Source organism: Mytilus edulis, chromosome 14 (genome assembly GCF_963676685.1).
Source record: "Mytilus edulis chromosome 14, xbMytEdul2.2, whole genome shotgun sequence".
NCBI lineage: Eukaryota > Metazoa > Mollusca > Bivalvia > Mytilida > Mytilidae > Mytilus > Mytilus edulis.
Window position 1 is genome coordinate 58,401,255 of NC_092357.1, and position 16,403 is coordinate 58,417,657.

The 16,403-nt window shown below is 31.5% G+C and overlaps 1 protein-coding gene across 1 annotated transcript; it reads right to left on the reverse strand.

The window, feature by feature from the left end:
• Positions 1–699: 699 nt before the first annotated feature.
• On the reverse strand, positions 700–9,296 carry LOC139504334 (caspase-8-like). The gene is made up of 7 exons (XM_071294404.1): positions 9,249–9,296; positions 7,403–7,737; positions 6,920–7,161; positions 5,967–6,056; positions 4,857–5,183; positions 3,188–3,548; positions 700–974 (listed from the first exon to the last, which is right to left on the reverse strand). The coding sequence occupies exons 2-7, from the start codon at positions 7,702–7,704 to the stop codon at positions 824–826; spliced, it is 1,473 nt and encodes a 490-aa protein (XP_071150505.1). The 5' UTR covers positions 7,705–7,737; positions 9,249–9,296; the 3' UTR covers positions 700–823.
• Positions 9,297–16,403: the final 7,107 nt, after the last annotated feature.

Here is a 16,403-nt window from a genome sequence, read left to right on the forward strand (position 1 = left end):
CATATATGTTCGTATAGTACAGTGATTTCTACTGGTTGAAACTATTCTTCCTTCTTATCGAATGAATAAATTATTGCTCTCTTGACAAGGTTGTCAACCTCAAGCAAACGGCACGAAGCTATAAACAAGGCGTCGCAATTATGGATACACTTAAAAAAACATGTTTCTGAATATTTGTGGTCACTTGATATCATGAAATCTCTTTCAACAAATATAATACCATAATTTACATTCTAGAAAAACTTTGAAATGTTATCTTAGTTCACAATACAGTTCATTGACTAATTGAATTATTAGTGTTAACCGCCAATATCTGCATTGTTCGTTATTTCGTTGCGGCTAGTCACTATCATTGTACTGTTGATGAAGACAACAAACGTTTCATTATAAAATGTCTGACATCTTAGATAATTTAGATTGAAGTCTTACGAACCTTTAACAAAACTAACTTGGTACAGGCATTTTGTTATGTAAAAAAGGTGGGTAGAACCAGATTTCTCAGTTAAGCTTTACTTGTCACTTGTATGACAGTCGCATCAAATTCCATTCATTGATAACGATGATTGAACAAAATAAACAGATATATTAGGCAACCATATAAAAATAGGGATACAGCAGTCAACATATAATCTTAGTTACCAAAAAAAAAAAAAAAAAAAAAATGTAACATGTGTAACGAAAAAGCAAAAAATGCATATATCAAATTAAACAACCTCATTTATTGCTTTTTAAATTATTCGATAAATAAGTAAAATCCAACCACAAGGGATTGAAAGAGTTTAAGTACTGATACAAGATTATGACAAACAAATTTTTTTTTTCTTTATACAAAATTTTCCGGAAAGAAATACAGTTTCTTGGTGAGACTAAATTGTGGCATCGGACATTGTTTGTGTACCTTTCCAGCTCCACCGTCAATATTCATATCAGACAACTTGTTGGTCACTATGGTCAAGATACTCAGCAAATCTAATCTGAAATACAGAAAAGTAAAATATGTACTGCTGGCTGCTCTATGGTCGGGTTGTTGTCGCATTAACATAATCAACATTTCCATTCTCAATTTTACACAATACAGAAGTAGCACAAGACAGGTTATCAGGCGAATGTTCAATGTACCCCGCATATTTTATTTGTAAATGGTGTTTTACATTTATCAACATTTATAATTTGAATGAATTTTAAAAAAAAGCACATAATTAGTGAAAACTGTATGGGTATTTCCAAATTTTGTTTTCCTCCTGTTGAGTTCTCACAGTCCGTGTCGTTAAATTTTTTGACATGATACTTCCATTTTGCCTTGCGACTAAGACTTGATTTCGCTTTTTCGATTCATCACTATTGAACTGCGGTAAACTTCTGTTACTTTTACCTAATATTTCAAAGGACATTCAGGTATTGACGTATGCTGCTGTTAGTCTTCTTTGTGTTTTTCGTATTAACCTTCAATATGCCAGTTTGATTTCGATTTTCAATACTGCTTTGTTTTTTTTTTGTTTCTTTATATAAGTATTGTTTCTCATTTGTTTCTCATAGAGACTTTTACAGACAAAAACCGCATCGGGTCACTAGAAAATATTTTTTGTCATATTGATCAACTATGTCTATTTGTGCTACTCACTCTATTTTGTCAATAAAACGGAAATGTACACAACATTTTTTTTTCATACAAATAGTAGGTATGGCTAGATAAATTACTATTCTTAATCCACTATCTCCTTCAAACAATCAATTACTACCTGTACCAAGTTAAAATAATGACTGATGACAGTGGTCTTCAATTCGTTTCATTTGTTTGAATAAGGTATAACGTTCGATTTTTGTAAGTTTTTATGGTCACTCACCCTTTCAAATTTACCTTGGTAATCGATGTCTATGTTGATACTTTTTTTGTTTTGTTTTATGGACTATAAATAATTTGCAATACTACAATTACAGTAACTGTGATTGATTATGACGTATTTGTGCTAAAAGTAAACTAAAAAAGATACTGACTAACTGCCCGTGTCTGTTGTGACGTTTTTGATTTTAACGAACGTAACCTTTGTATTACTGGTAAATTATTAAACCAGGGATATCGTTACCATAAATTACTTTAAACCTTAACTAAATTTTTCCATAGATATAAAGATTTGGTTTTGAAGTTTGGTTGTACCTGTAGAAAACTTATTTCAAACGGGATAGCACATCCTCGTTTTTACGAAAATGTTGTTAACCGTGCTTGGAAATTTAGAAATGATCCAAGTAAACTTGTCGCTCCTTTAAATAAACTTATTCTAAAAGGTTACCTATTCAACACTGTCATAAGATCATTGAATATTGTTTTTATTGGTATAAATATTGATTTTGTTATCAGTAGCTTAAAAGCTAACTAAATATTACTAGTATGTTATATACATATACATATTCATGGATCTACAATCTGTCGATACCTGTAATTTGGCATTGCACAAGGTCATGTTTTTCTCTGGCTGTTTATGACGTCTTTACACTATATCCATTGGACGTTGGATGTGTACAGATTGATTGTTTAGTCTTAGATGCATGATTTTTTAATCAGTTGTTAGTGGCTTTGAACTAGCTGTCAGATGACTGCGAGTACTCTCAGATTTGTTCATTGTGTCTTTTTGTGTTTGGATGTATAAGTACTTTTCAACTGATTTTTATAGTTCGTTCTTATTTTGTACTTTTATACCACTGTTCCAGGTAAGGGGGGTTGGGATCCCAGTAACATGTTTAACCCCGCTACATTATTTATGTATGTGCCTGTCCCAAGTCAGGAGCCTGTAATTCAGTGGTTGTCGGTTGTTTATATGTTACATATTTGTTTTTCGTTCATTTTCTCGTTTGAATTGTTTTACATTGTCTTATCGGGATCTTTTATAGCTGACTGTGCGGTATGGGCTTTGCTCATTGTTAAAGGCCGTACGGTTACCTATAGTTGTTAATGTTTGTGTGATTTTGGTTTTTTGTGGATAGTTGTCTCATTGTCAATAATACCACATCTTCTTTTTAGAAAAATTCAAAACTGAAAGCTCGAAACACATCATATGAATAAACATGATAAATATATAACTACTGTCATACTCCTGATTTGGTACAGGCATTATTTTCATATAAAGAAAATAGTGGATTGAATTTAGTTTCATAGCTAAGTTAACCATTTTCCTGTCTGACTATCACTTACCTATCAGAATACGCCATCAACTCTTCTGTCAGAGTTCTAACATAAACGGTTCCTTGTTTACAGTCTCTGTATGATACATAGCCAGGTGTTGTCGCATATCCCAACAGGAAGTCGAATTCTCCTTGAAGACTATGTTGTTCTCCCAGTTGTGGATCTGGTAGAGGAGGTAGACATTGGATATCACCGTTGATGTCAGCTATGTCATGTGGTCCTCTCAGAGCTGTGTCTGGTGGAGGAGGTAGATACTGGATATCACTGTTGATGTCACCTAATTCACGTGGTTCTCCAAGAGGTGGATCTGACGGAGGAGGTATATACTGTATATCACTGTTGGTGTCACCTATGTCATGTTGCTGTTCTTCTGAAGTTTTTGAAACATCATCTTTTTTAAAAAAAAAGGGGCGAAAGATAATAGATGAACATTCAAACTGGTATTTCGAAAATTAACAGACAACGCTATTGCTAAACAAGAAAAAATACCTATTGACAAAATTCACACCATAGAAGACTAAGGACTGTAATTGTTGAAATATTACAATAGATTAAACCTTTTGGAAATGCTTGTCTTCAATATTTTCTATCTTCGTACCCTATTTTGTCTTTTAAACTTTTTAATTCGAGCGTCACTGATTAGTCATTTGTATACGAAGAGCCCATTTAGCTACCAAAAATTGCAATTCTGGTATCTATGAGTTTTATTATGAGGTTTCAAAACTTCTATCTGTTTTATTCAAGATTGTTTTATCTCATATACATTTTGATATTCAGACTATTTAAGGTGTTTACGTATAGGTAATCGAAAAAGTTTTTTACCTAATAGGTATAAAACGCTAGTACATAGTCCCGTTGATTTCTATGTTAGATTCGTCATCAATGGTTACTTTGTCTTTAGTTTTAAAAAAATGGCAGTTATTTCATGTCAAAACTATACCTTATCCTAACTTGTGTTAAAAAAAATCACCATACCTGTATCACCATATCTTTAATTGCATATCAAAGCGTTCTGGTTCTCGGAAGTTTGATAGTACAAAAACAGGAACTTCTGATCTGAACAACAGACCAAATGTGCCCTCCGATTAAAATTATTTTTTAATAGTACTTATAAAAAGAAGATGTAGTATGATTGCCAAAATGAGAACTTTCCACAAATGACCAAATGACACAAAATTATAAAAAATAGTTGCAATGTGCTTAACTTATCAGATGGATTCTTATACAAACACATCCAACAAAAACATAGAGTGCACGTTCCCAGATACTTGTACATTGCAACATAGAAATAACAGATCCGAGAGAACTCGCAGGTACTGACAGTTGATTCAAAGACAATAACAACTTATAAAACAAAATCATGCATGTAAGACTAAATTATCTACCAGTTTACATCCAAGGTCCAATGGATTTATTGTAAAGACGCCAAAACAGTCAGAGAAAAACATGATCTTGTGCAATGCCGAAAAACAGAAATCGACAGATTGTAGATCCATTAAAGTAAATATGTATACAACAATAAATTCTATATTGCTTTCAATTTCCTGATAACAACATCAATAATAATACCATTAAAAAATATTCAAAGATCTAATGACATTGTTGAATTGGTAACTTTGAGAATTAGTTTATTAAAAAGATTGATAAGTTTACAAGGATCGTTTCTAATTTAACTTACCTATTTGCCCTTTGTTATTGTTTTGAATTGTTTGATCTCTGATTCCTCGACAAGCTTGAATGAATAACAATTTTGGTTTTCCTGTTAGTGATTGGCAATTTCTTGGTGAAAGTAGTGACGTCAGATGGTTGATCCCAACAGAATGACCATAACTCCCAAACACTGCCGTTTCATTGCCATGTGAAAGAATACATACAACGCATGCACCATACTTTGAATGATCAACTTCGGCTAACTCCGTTATTTTTTCAACAATCTCCTCAGCAGAAAGGTCTCTGTATATACATGTCTTAAATTTGAGTTTGGTAAAGGTTTGAGAGAGCCTTTCTGAAATGTAACAAAACAAAACAATAATTTCTTTTATTTAGTATTATTATTATTTTCAACAATGTTAACTAAGAATAGATTAGTCGGATTGTTGTCTTTTTGACATATTTCGCCTTTCTATTGTTAATCTTATTGTCTTTTTGAAAGTAACCACATGGCAGCGAAACTCTGGCACGTGGTCTTACAGTGGAAAGCAGTCTAATTGACAAACACACCAAATCTCATAGTTTTATTTTATAAAGGATATCTCCTTCACCAATATTGATCATTGTATGTTAGCAAAGAGTGCTGACGACACATCTAAAATAACCATCGGTGGATAATCTAACATGAACGATACTGACTTATTTCTCGAGTAAGCTTAAACAATATTATATCAACCGTACATCTTGACTACTGAATTCAATATGACACATATACTTATAAATCGAACAAGAAGCCAAAAGAAGAAAAAGTTTACTAAGTTACTATTTATCACATAATGAGTTTTTATTAAGAGTAATAAACGAATCAACATTATATACAAAAGAAGATACATTATGATTGCCAATGGAACAACTCTCTACAAAAGACCAAATGACGTAGTTACTAACACCCGTATATTTGTTTTGCGAAAAATAAACCTAAATAGTGAACGTAGAACATGTACCCGTCTTTCTCAAATAATAAAATTGATTCATATGCAAGTAATTCAGGCATTCTGTATTGCGTTTCCAAGTCCTCTCTTCGTTTTCAGTTTGTATTTTCTGCGCATATGTTATCCAATATGTCTGTAACTAATACCAGAACTTATTATTTTCCGCATATAAGTTAAATACATGTACCTCATAAATAACTTACCGCTATATGGTCTGGTCATATGATAAAAGCCTCCTGAAATAAAAGCGAAATTGGAATAGAAGCCACATTTTTTTAAGTATCTCACTAAGATCATATATTTTCATCTTAAAATCATAAATCTGAGATCATATGAACATATTAACATATATTATCCATATTTGCCTTTATAACACAAAACAAGAAAGGTTGTGCGTTGAACAGCAGGCCTTTAGAAGCAGCTGATGATCATAATCATGATCAGAACTTACTAACCTTTCCAGAACTCAGGAAAACATTCCTGTGTTTTATACTTTCTATATTGCGTTTAATTTCTATAAATAGAGCCTCTTGTAGACGAAACGAGGTCTAGCATATATCTTTGTTTTTTATTAATTATCTTCGCATAAAAATTCGAGCAGAACATGACAAAGTAATTCAACATATAAAACAAAGATGTGTTATTCAAGATCTGATAGATAATTATATTTTCTAATAAAAAATATTTGCTGTCAAAAGATGACTGTATGTGTGTATTCGATTTCTAGGTATTGTGCATCTATTGAACGGGATATCAACGGTAATGTGAGATTAAGTATGATGAATTCCTAATCTTATGTTATCAAATTACAGAACTTTAAGCAATTTTAATTCAAGTTGCAGGTGTAGCTACATAAAGCAATAAACCAGGTTTCAGCTTTCGTTTTCTTCGGAAATTGCTTGTACATGTTGTACCAAGTAGGGTTGATGATAGAATTTTCGAATTGTTCCACTTGTTGATATACTCTTTTTGATGGGCTTCATCTTTTTCATGTTTTTAAGTTCAGTATTTTGATGTCATCATACAATCTACGAGAAGGAAATATGATTTAAAGTGCCTGGATTATTTTATTATTATTAAATGAAAGATAATGACTTACCTGAGAAGTCTCTAATAAATATTCCTAGATCTGAACGATTAATACGTTCAAGCATAACTAGAAATATGTCACTGCTATGGTGAGAAATCAGCAACCATTTTTCTAGTATGTCTAGAAAATCATACATTGATGTAACTTTTCGCAGTGCAGGAATGATATTTGGTACCATGTTTATAGCTTCTTGTTTAAGTTTTTCAATTTCTGTGGAATCAAGGTCTTCAGCTATATTATACAATGCAGTTCTATAATAGAAATTCACGTCAACACACATTTTATTTTGTGCTTTAAATTCTAGAAGTTCTTGAAAATAATTGATATGTATGGTGATCAATTAATAGATATTACAAAATAGCAAAAGATTTATGTTCGAAACACTTCACAGAATAACAATTCATCGGCAATCTTTCAACATCAAAACTATAGTGAGTTAAGAATTTAACAGAAACAACGTAGAATTTATTTGACTATTGTCCTTGAACTTACCTAAAAGGTATAAGAAAACCTTCCTTTCGCTGAATTCTTTCTTCAATTTCAGATGAATTGAGTCCTAAGATATGTATAATATTGCGTTTGCCAATCATGAATAGACATTCTGAAAGAAACTCTTTCCAGTTATTTTCAGTTATATGCTTGACTACTTCTAGTGCTGTGAAAACATCAAGCAAAGATAAACACTTCTTCAATTGGACATGATGAATAAAGTTCTTCACTAAGAACTTAATTGACTGGACGTCAAACGCCTCTAGTTCATTGTCAACATCTACAACAGTGCCTCTATCAACCATTACTGGCTATATAATTACAGGGAAAATCTGATCCTAAAACGAAAATAAAAGATGGATCAGATAAAAGAGATACTGTGTTCAAGTTGAAAACCAAAGCAGAAACACAATACTTTGTTTTCGATCTTTCACTATTGTGGACTAAAACTACAAGCATTTTTATTTGCATTTTTGAGGGATTTTAATATACTTTCCTTTTGTTTAATTTTCTTAATTGAATTTTCATAATTATTTTCTTTTTTTTTCGGATGAAGTGGGAGACTGTAGGTAAGAACCCTAGAATAAAAAAACGCAGATAATTTGAAATTATAAGCTAATAAAAAAATTATATGCTGTTCATATTCTCCACAGAGCACAGTTTAAATTAATCGACCGAAGAGTTCGAACACTAAATAATTGGGGCAAATATGAACACTATATTAAAGCTTGATACAGCTCTAACTTTTGATATGATTAAAAAGTTAGCTTTTCAAAGAACACCAAGGACTACATTTATTTCTGACATTTCAAAGTCTTATTTTAGACCATTTTGACCTATAGACATGACATGGTTTGTGTCAATATGGACTTATTCAAAAATTGGGCCTAGATTAAAAATCTACATTCAATGATTAATTCTGCGTATCAAAAGTCCTTAGGATTTCAAGAATTATAAAAATAATCTCACTTAAAACTGGTGAAGAAATACACAATTTATACAAAGCTTTATTAAACACTTGATTGTTGTCCCTTTTTTCAATGGATGGGGTCATAATCTCCAAAATCTTTCCCAACCTAACTTTTGTCTGCATGGTACAGTTTCAAAGAGATTCATAAGTTTATACTCAAGTTATTGTCTGGGTATCACAAAATCTTTGATTTGGTCCCTTTATGGCCCGTTTTTACAAAACGGTTTGTGACATTAATACCACAATATATTAAGCCACTTATTTACAATGTATTTTTCAGAAATAAGATACATGATTGTTCATGGCTTCTATTGGTCCTTAATACATAAAAATTGAAATAAAATACTTTTAAAATCAACCCAAACTTTTTTCATTTGTTGTATGTAACCTTGTGGTTCACTATTATAAAAGAGGGTCCCGCTACGAAAAGCCTCGAGAATTCAAACGAGAAAAGGTTACGTGACGATAGACTTACTTTATACAGAGCAACATACGACAAAAAAATGGCAGCACGAACCATATAATCTACATAACAGGCTCCAGACTTTGGTCAAGCACATCAAAAGCATGTAAGGCGGTTTTCAAAAATACTAAGACTAATATTTATCGTTGTACGAAGGTGAATACAAGTTCTATATGTAGATATGATTGTATCATTATTATCAATTCTATTATTATTAGTAGTAGTATTGTTATAAGTAGTAGTAGTATTGTTAAAATTATTATTATTATTATTATTATTATTATTATTATTATTATTATTATTATTATTATTATTATTATTATTATTATTATTATTATTATTATTATTATTATTATTATTATTATTATTATACTGTTGTTTAATAAACAGTAATAACAGATGTTGTTTATACTTACATAACCGAAAGCAAAAGGGAAAATGGGAGATACGAACTTTATTTGAGCTATATATAGCAAGTTAGTCAATTGATTTAAACGTAAGTTCTATCTTTAGCTTTTAAACTGTTCAAGTTAAAAGTCTTTTTTTATGCACACCTAATTTCCGTAAACTAAAGTAAAGAGAAAGTAAAATCGAATTATCTCATGTTTTTCATGGAAATAGATATATAAACAAAGACACCAATATTCGAATTAGGAAAAATTATCAAAATAATATAACATTGTTAGTATCATACTACTATTCATGTGTATAGGCATTAAATATCATTCATTTGTAGACCTTTTAATCGAGAAGTGCACATACTAACTCTTAAAAATTATGTTACATTACACTTTTGTGTATTTTTTTGTAATAATTTGAAACAAGTTTGATATTGCATTTCAGACGCACAACGCGAGTATGATTGTCGAAGACTATAGTATTAACAAAATTTGAAAGAAACCTCGCTATTCAATATTGACATACATTGTAACAGTAATTAAAAATACAGACATGCAAAATCTATTTTTCTAAAATGACGAGATTTTACACACACTTAATTGTTTGAATTAATGATAAATTTTGATATAAATTGGGTTTTTAGATTATATATTGAAAACAGTGTTTATTTTTAGATTATGTTTAACATTTCTTTAATATGATCCAAACAGACAGTTTGAAAAAGATTAATATATATTTAGATATATTGTTACCATGGTTACTCAATAAAATACAAATAAAACAGAAACAGTAACATTCGAAACGGAACATTTATTTAAAATTAAAATCACAAAAATACTGATTTGGGAGGAAAATTCCAAAAGGAAAGTCCCTAATCAAATTGCAAAATCAAATACTCAAACCCATAGAGAGTTAACTCGTTTGTGTCATACTGATATTCATGTGTGTACATTGTAAGCATTAACATACAATTCGACAATGTTTTCATTTAGTTATATGTTATGTCCTTAATAAAATGTACACCGACAGTAGGTTACTTGATACACATTTAACAATGTTACAAGATATCATGTCTCAGTACATTACAATGAAAACTGACATTAGAAAAAGGAACAATTATAAAAGGAACATCCTTTTAGTACTTTTTTTTCATACTGACAATCATGCATGTAAATACTCATACAAGAGGGACGAAAGATACCAGAGAGACAGTCAAACTCAAAAATCAAAAATAAACTGATCAACGCCATGGCTAAAAATGGAAAAGACGAACAGACAAACAATAGTGCACATGACACAACATAGAAAACTAAAGAATGAACAACACGAACCCAAGCAAAAACTAGGGGTGATCTCCGAAGCTCCGGAAGTGTAATTTGACATTGTTCATGTTTAAAAACACGGTATTTCCTAAATATATATTCGATATAGGCAGTAATCTAATCTGGATATATATTGCAAAATATCGTGTCTAAATAAAGTACAATGAGACAGGAACTCTCTCATTCAAATAAGGAACAATAAAAAACGTACATTGTGTCTGTCATACATAAATTACAATGTACTGACTTACAATGATTTGTTTTTTTTTCCTTTTAGGTCTCTTCAAATTTATTATTAGATAACATTACTAGTCAAACACATTTACAATTTTCTTATCCCAGACAAAACTGTTTTGGAGTTCTTAGTCCTCAATGCTCCTCAAATTTGTACTTGTTTGTCTATATAGCTATTTTGATCTGAGCGTCTCCGACGAGTTTTATAAAGAGGCGGCTGGAGTATAGAATTATACGCCTGGTATAGTTCATAACTATTTACGAACCTGTTTTTCTAAAACATTAAATTAACTCAATGTGATTTTTTTAAAGAAATAACAATTGTTACCCTTATCGTAATTAAGTATTATAAAATAGAAAGACGAGGTATGGTTGTCGATAAAGCATACATGACGCAGATTTATGCAGCTATATAGGTAATGTATCGTACGACCTTCAACAGCTATGCTGAGAATGATTATTTTTTTCGTTGATACGTTGGATTAAAGAGGGACAAAAGAAACTAGAGGAAGAGTCAAACTTATAGATAGAAAAAAAACTGACAACGCCATGGTTAAAAATAAGCAGACAAACAAACACATAAAAGTACAGAAGACACAAAATAGAAAACCAAAGATAAGAAACATGAACCCCACCAAAAACAAGGGGTGACCTCAGGTAAACCGGAAAGGTAAGCAGATCCTGCTCCACATGTGGCACCCGTCGTGTTGCTTATGTTATTACAAATCCGATAAAAAGTCTAATTCGGTAGGTCACATTCGTGAAAAAGGAAGGGTATTGTAGACGGAACATTATCGATATCATCTATTAAACGGTTATTCCATAACGATCAATCAACGCAAAATTTACGCAGGGATGATTTCAACTTCACGATTTGGAACTCTTGATTTAATAGCTTCCTTGTGAGTAACAATCCTCCACCAAGGAAATCATGATAGGAAATACAAGGCCTGGAATATCGTATCAGAGGGAGATATATACTCTGTATGCAGGCGCTGCTGGGATGTTGCTACATAGAAATGGAAAGTTCACAATTGGGAAGCTGAAATCATCTCGTTTATTGTATAGTTTTGTTTTCAACCGACCCTCATTGTCCATTTCTAGATGTAAGTCAGGATATGAGGCAGACTTAGCTGTATCTGTAGTATCTCTAGTTTGATTAGATAGATTCGTTCAACATAGTCACCAAATTTGGTGTTATTCAGTGAGGGAACATCATTTTTATAGCGGAACGTAAAGTTAGCGGATATTGCTAACTTTCTATCTTTCTTTCTACGAAGTTCCTGTATGAAGTCAGCCTCATAATAATAAAGAAACAAGTCAACGCGGAGAGGGGTACAATTGGTTCCAATTAGAATTCGGACAATCCTCCAAGCATAACAAATTATCCTGTCTTTTCTTTGTAACAACCTGGTTTTATCTTTTATAACAATTGTAACAACAGAAACACTGACTTGCAACATATACTGTTTGACAAACATGACGACGGAAGATACACTTATTTTTAGTTGGACCAAGCTACTATATATGGCTGTAATATCATCTGTTTGACAGCTTTATATGGCTTTTGCGATCATTATTCTATAATAGTTCACAAGGAGACAATGCATATACAATTTAGGATTAAAAGAAAGTTGATAGTACCCCTGTTTACTTTGCTCGTTATTTGATTTCGGATATTTTACTGTTACAAAATTCCTTTTGATTTTGATAGTTCTAAAAAATTATATGTTATTACTAAATTAAATAAAATGATGTATTTCCCTCTGTTTTTATTTTGTTACCATGATTCTTTTTCGCTTAATCTATTAATGATTATTGAAAAGCTGCATACTACAATTTTTCATAGTTTCATGCGGTCATTAGGATGCAAAATCCCTCTGTAAAGCATAAGTGCAGGATAGATTTTTAAAGATGGTAATGAGATATTGTACATTTGGAGAGAACCCCATTTAACACCATTTAATGCCTCTGTAATACATCATTATCTGATAGATCTTTTCCACTTTCTAGAACTGCAATGATAATATCCGTCTTACAACATGTACAAAATTGTAGGTATCCATGTATTTTTCGTCACATAAGAATGTCGCGAAAGAGATTTTGCAAGAAGATTGTAACAGAATAAACAGTATGTTTTAAACTTGCAGAGATAATTCCAAATTCGTCAGCTGCTTTGCTGAAGTTTAATCGTTTTTCGCTGCAGAGACTTCACCAAATGTTTTAACCTAGAGTAAGAACTGGAGTTTTTTCTCATCTATTTGCTTAACAATATACGACACATGGCTCAGAAGTCCAGAAGGTCATTATTGTACTTTGCGGAGAACCTGGTTTAAGTTTATGTCTTATACAAACTTCCGCTATCATTTGTATGCACTAAACAACTTTGATTTTAAAGTACAACTGAACGATTATTTGAAACCAGTGAAATACTGATGACCCTCTTTTTTCTAAATAATCTATGACGTATTCATCAATCAGGGTTATGCATTTATTTCCCTTTTAAAAGATATGAAATTTTATGTATATTGTTGCCTAAGCATTTGGCGACGTGAAAACACGTGTATGAATTTGCACATTACCCTTTATATTTGTGTTATCTCTGTAATTTTAAGTAGGTGTCAATGCAAACTCACAGTGTGACAATAATTTACTCGTCAATAGATTGCGATGATAAAAAATGTGTAGGTCTATCTTGATATCAACTTGCAAGTAGATATAGTTGGCAAGTATTTATTATTGTGATACAGGACAATTTAAAAACATGGACATAAAAGGATATTATACAGAATAAACAAATATGCTATCAAATTTAAAACAGGAACGGAAGATACAAATGGAACGGTCAAACTCATGTATCGAAAATAAACGGACTTCGCCATGGCTATGAAAGAAAAAGAAATACAGAAAAATTATAGTTCACAAGACACAATTATATAGAAAACTAAAGACTAAACAACACGAACTCCAACAAAACTCGTGGTGATCTCAGGTGCTCTGGAAAGGTAAGAAGATCTTGCTTCATATGTGGTATCCGCCGTGCTCTTCTTGTTAGTACACATTCGGTAGGTGTGGGAACGGGATTTTAGTTACGACATAAGGAACATATCAAATATCAATCAGTGAAACAAATATTCCATAACGGTTAACCAAGTAACGATGGCGTTCATAAAATTTATGAGGGAACAATTTAAACTTCACAATTTGAAACTCTTGGTTTAATAGCTTCATACAGCAACCCTATATTAAGAAAATACAAGACCTATCAATTGGGAAATATCATTAGTTACATAGTGTGCTATTGACCTCATATAAACCGTATTACGTCACTAGCACACTATGTAACGAATTAATCTAACCGACTTTCTTGACATGTTAAATTTAGACTAGTGACCTATCAAAATAAGCAAGTCTTCGGTACTGTTTACATGAAGAAACTACGTCCATTGATCCATCAAAAACAGATGCCAACAATAACAATTTGTTTGGTTTAAATGTGTTATATGAATTTATTTCAATCTTAATCATCAATTTCTTCGTTGTTGAAACCTTGAAGATTTTTTCTCAGTACCGTTTTGTCTTTATAAATGGACGTAAAACCACTACTAACCGTGTATTAAATAAGCCCCGCATCCCTTCTTACCTAATATTGAATATAAAGGGACGCAACACCACTACTTACCGTGTATGAAATAAGCCCCGCCCCCTTCTAATCTAATATGAAATATACACGGTCACCACAAGGACGCTTTTAACCGATCATATTTCTAGAAATGTATAGGAGGTAAGATGAATAACATGTATCCAGGCCCTACTGGGATGTTGCGACATAGAAATTGAACGTTCACAATTTGGGAGGTGAAATCATCTCTTTTGTCGTAAAGTTTTGTGTTCAACCAACCCTCATAGTCAATTTCTAGATGTAAGTCAAGATATGACAAGACTTCACTGTATTCGTTGTATTTCTAGTTCGATGGGATAGATGCTTTCGACATAGTCACCAAATTTTGACTGAGAGAACAGCATCTTTAGAGCGGAAAGTAAAGTTAAAAAAATTGTCAACTACTGTTTTTTTTTCTACAAAATGTCTTATGAAATCAGTCTCACAAATAAAGGAACAAGTCGACAGGAAGAGGGCACACTTGTTGCCATTGTAATGTCGATAGCTTGTTGAAAAACATGTTCTCCAAACGTAACAAATATATTGTCAATCAAGAAATTAAGCATCTTGATAATGTCAGTTTCGGAGAATTTTTTGTTTGAATCAGAGTGAGTTTTATGTTAAATAACATGTATTTCTCTTTAAGACAAGAAACTTGTATCTACCTTGGCAATTTTTTTTATGAAACAAAGCAATACCAAATTTTTCAATGTGTCTTTTAGTTTCAAAACGGGAATGCTTGAGCAAAGTGTGGAAAGGTTCAAAGTTTTAATACTGCACGATGAAAGAGTGTTTGTTTGTATATACTCTAAAAGATGTTTGGATTTATTAGTATCCACCCCAGGTTCATGCCACATCTAGAATAGACAGTTTCACAATAACTGTGTAGCCAAATCTTGATTGCTGATATAAAATTTATGCTAATTATTAAGAATGATATTTCGTGGAGCACCTGTAAGACCCAACAATACACCATTAATTAATGAGGACACTTCTGTAGTTTATGTATCCAATATATTGTCTGAAGATCCGGTTATTCATCTTGAGTTGAAATTCCAAAGTATCATAAAACATACCTATGAACTACAAAAGTCAAAACGCTTGAAAAGGCCACTTTTGTGTGTGTCATTTTGGTCTCTTGTAGAAAGTTGTATCATTTGCAATCATAACCACATCTTCTTTTTTGTTTCATGTTTGTTTTCGTTGTTTTTTTTTTCATTTTTATTCAATTATTTAACAATTTCATGTTTATACAATAGATACATTACACTTGTTTACAAATAACATAAAAATCTTCAAAAACCAATCTTCAAAAACCAATGGTAAAAAGTATAATAACATATATCATTAATCAAAAAGTAAATACAATGACACATTCGGCTCTTGCACAAGAATATTATACTCAAAAAATGGTTTTTGAATAACGTTTCTCAAACATTTCACGCCAAAAAAATATTCATACAGGTAAGTTATATAATGGCATACAGTGTACATAAATAACATTATAAGATCAACATTACTGTCTAAATTATAAAGTTAATTTGTTTTTCTGAAGATAAATACATCGATGTAGATAATATGAAATTGACAAAAATATATATTTACATCTTTGATCAAAAACATAATAAAAATAAATGAGTGATATTTTCTACTTTTCACATACACCACCTGCTCTGAAATTAATAATAATATTCAAGTCTTAAGTTTATATAAAAAAAAATCAATGATGGAAGAATATTTAGAATATTAAAGTCTGAACCTTAATAATATACATACCAGGATGGAAATTTTGTAAATGCGCCAGACGTGCGTTTCGTCTACAAAAGACTCAACAGTGACGCTCGAATAAAAAAAAGCTAAAAGGGGCAAACTAAGTACGAAGTCAAAGAGTATTGAGGACCAAACATTCATTAAACTTTTGCTAAATACATTTAAAGTGGTCTATTACTGCTGTT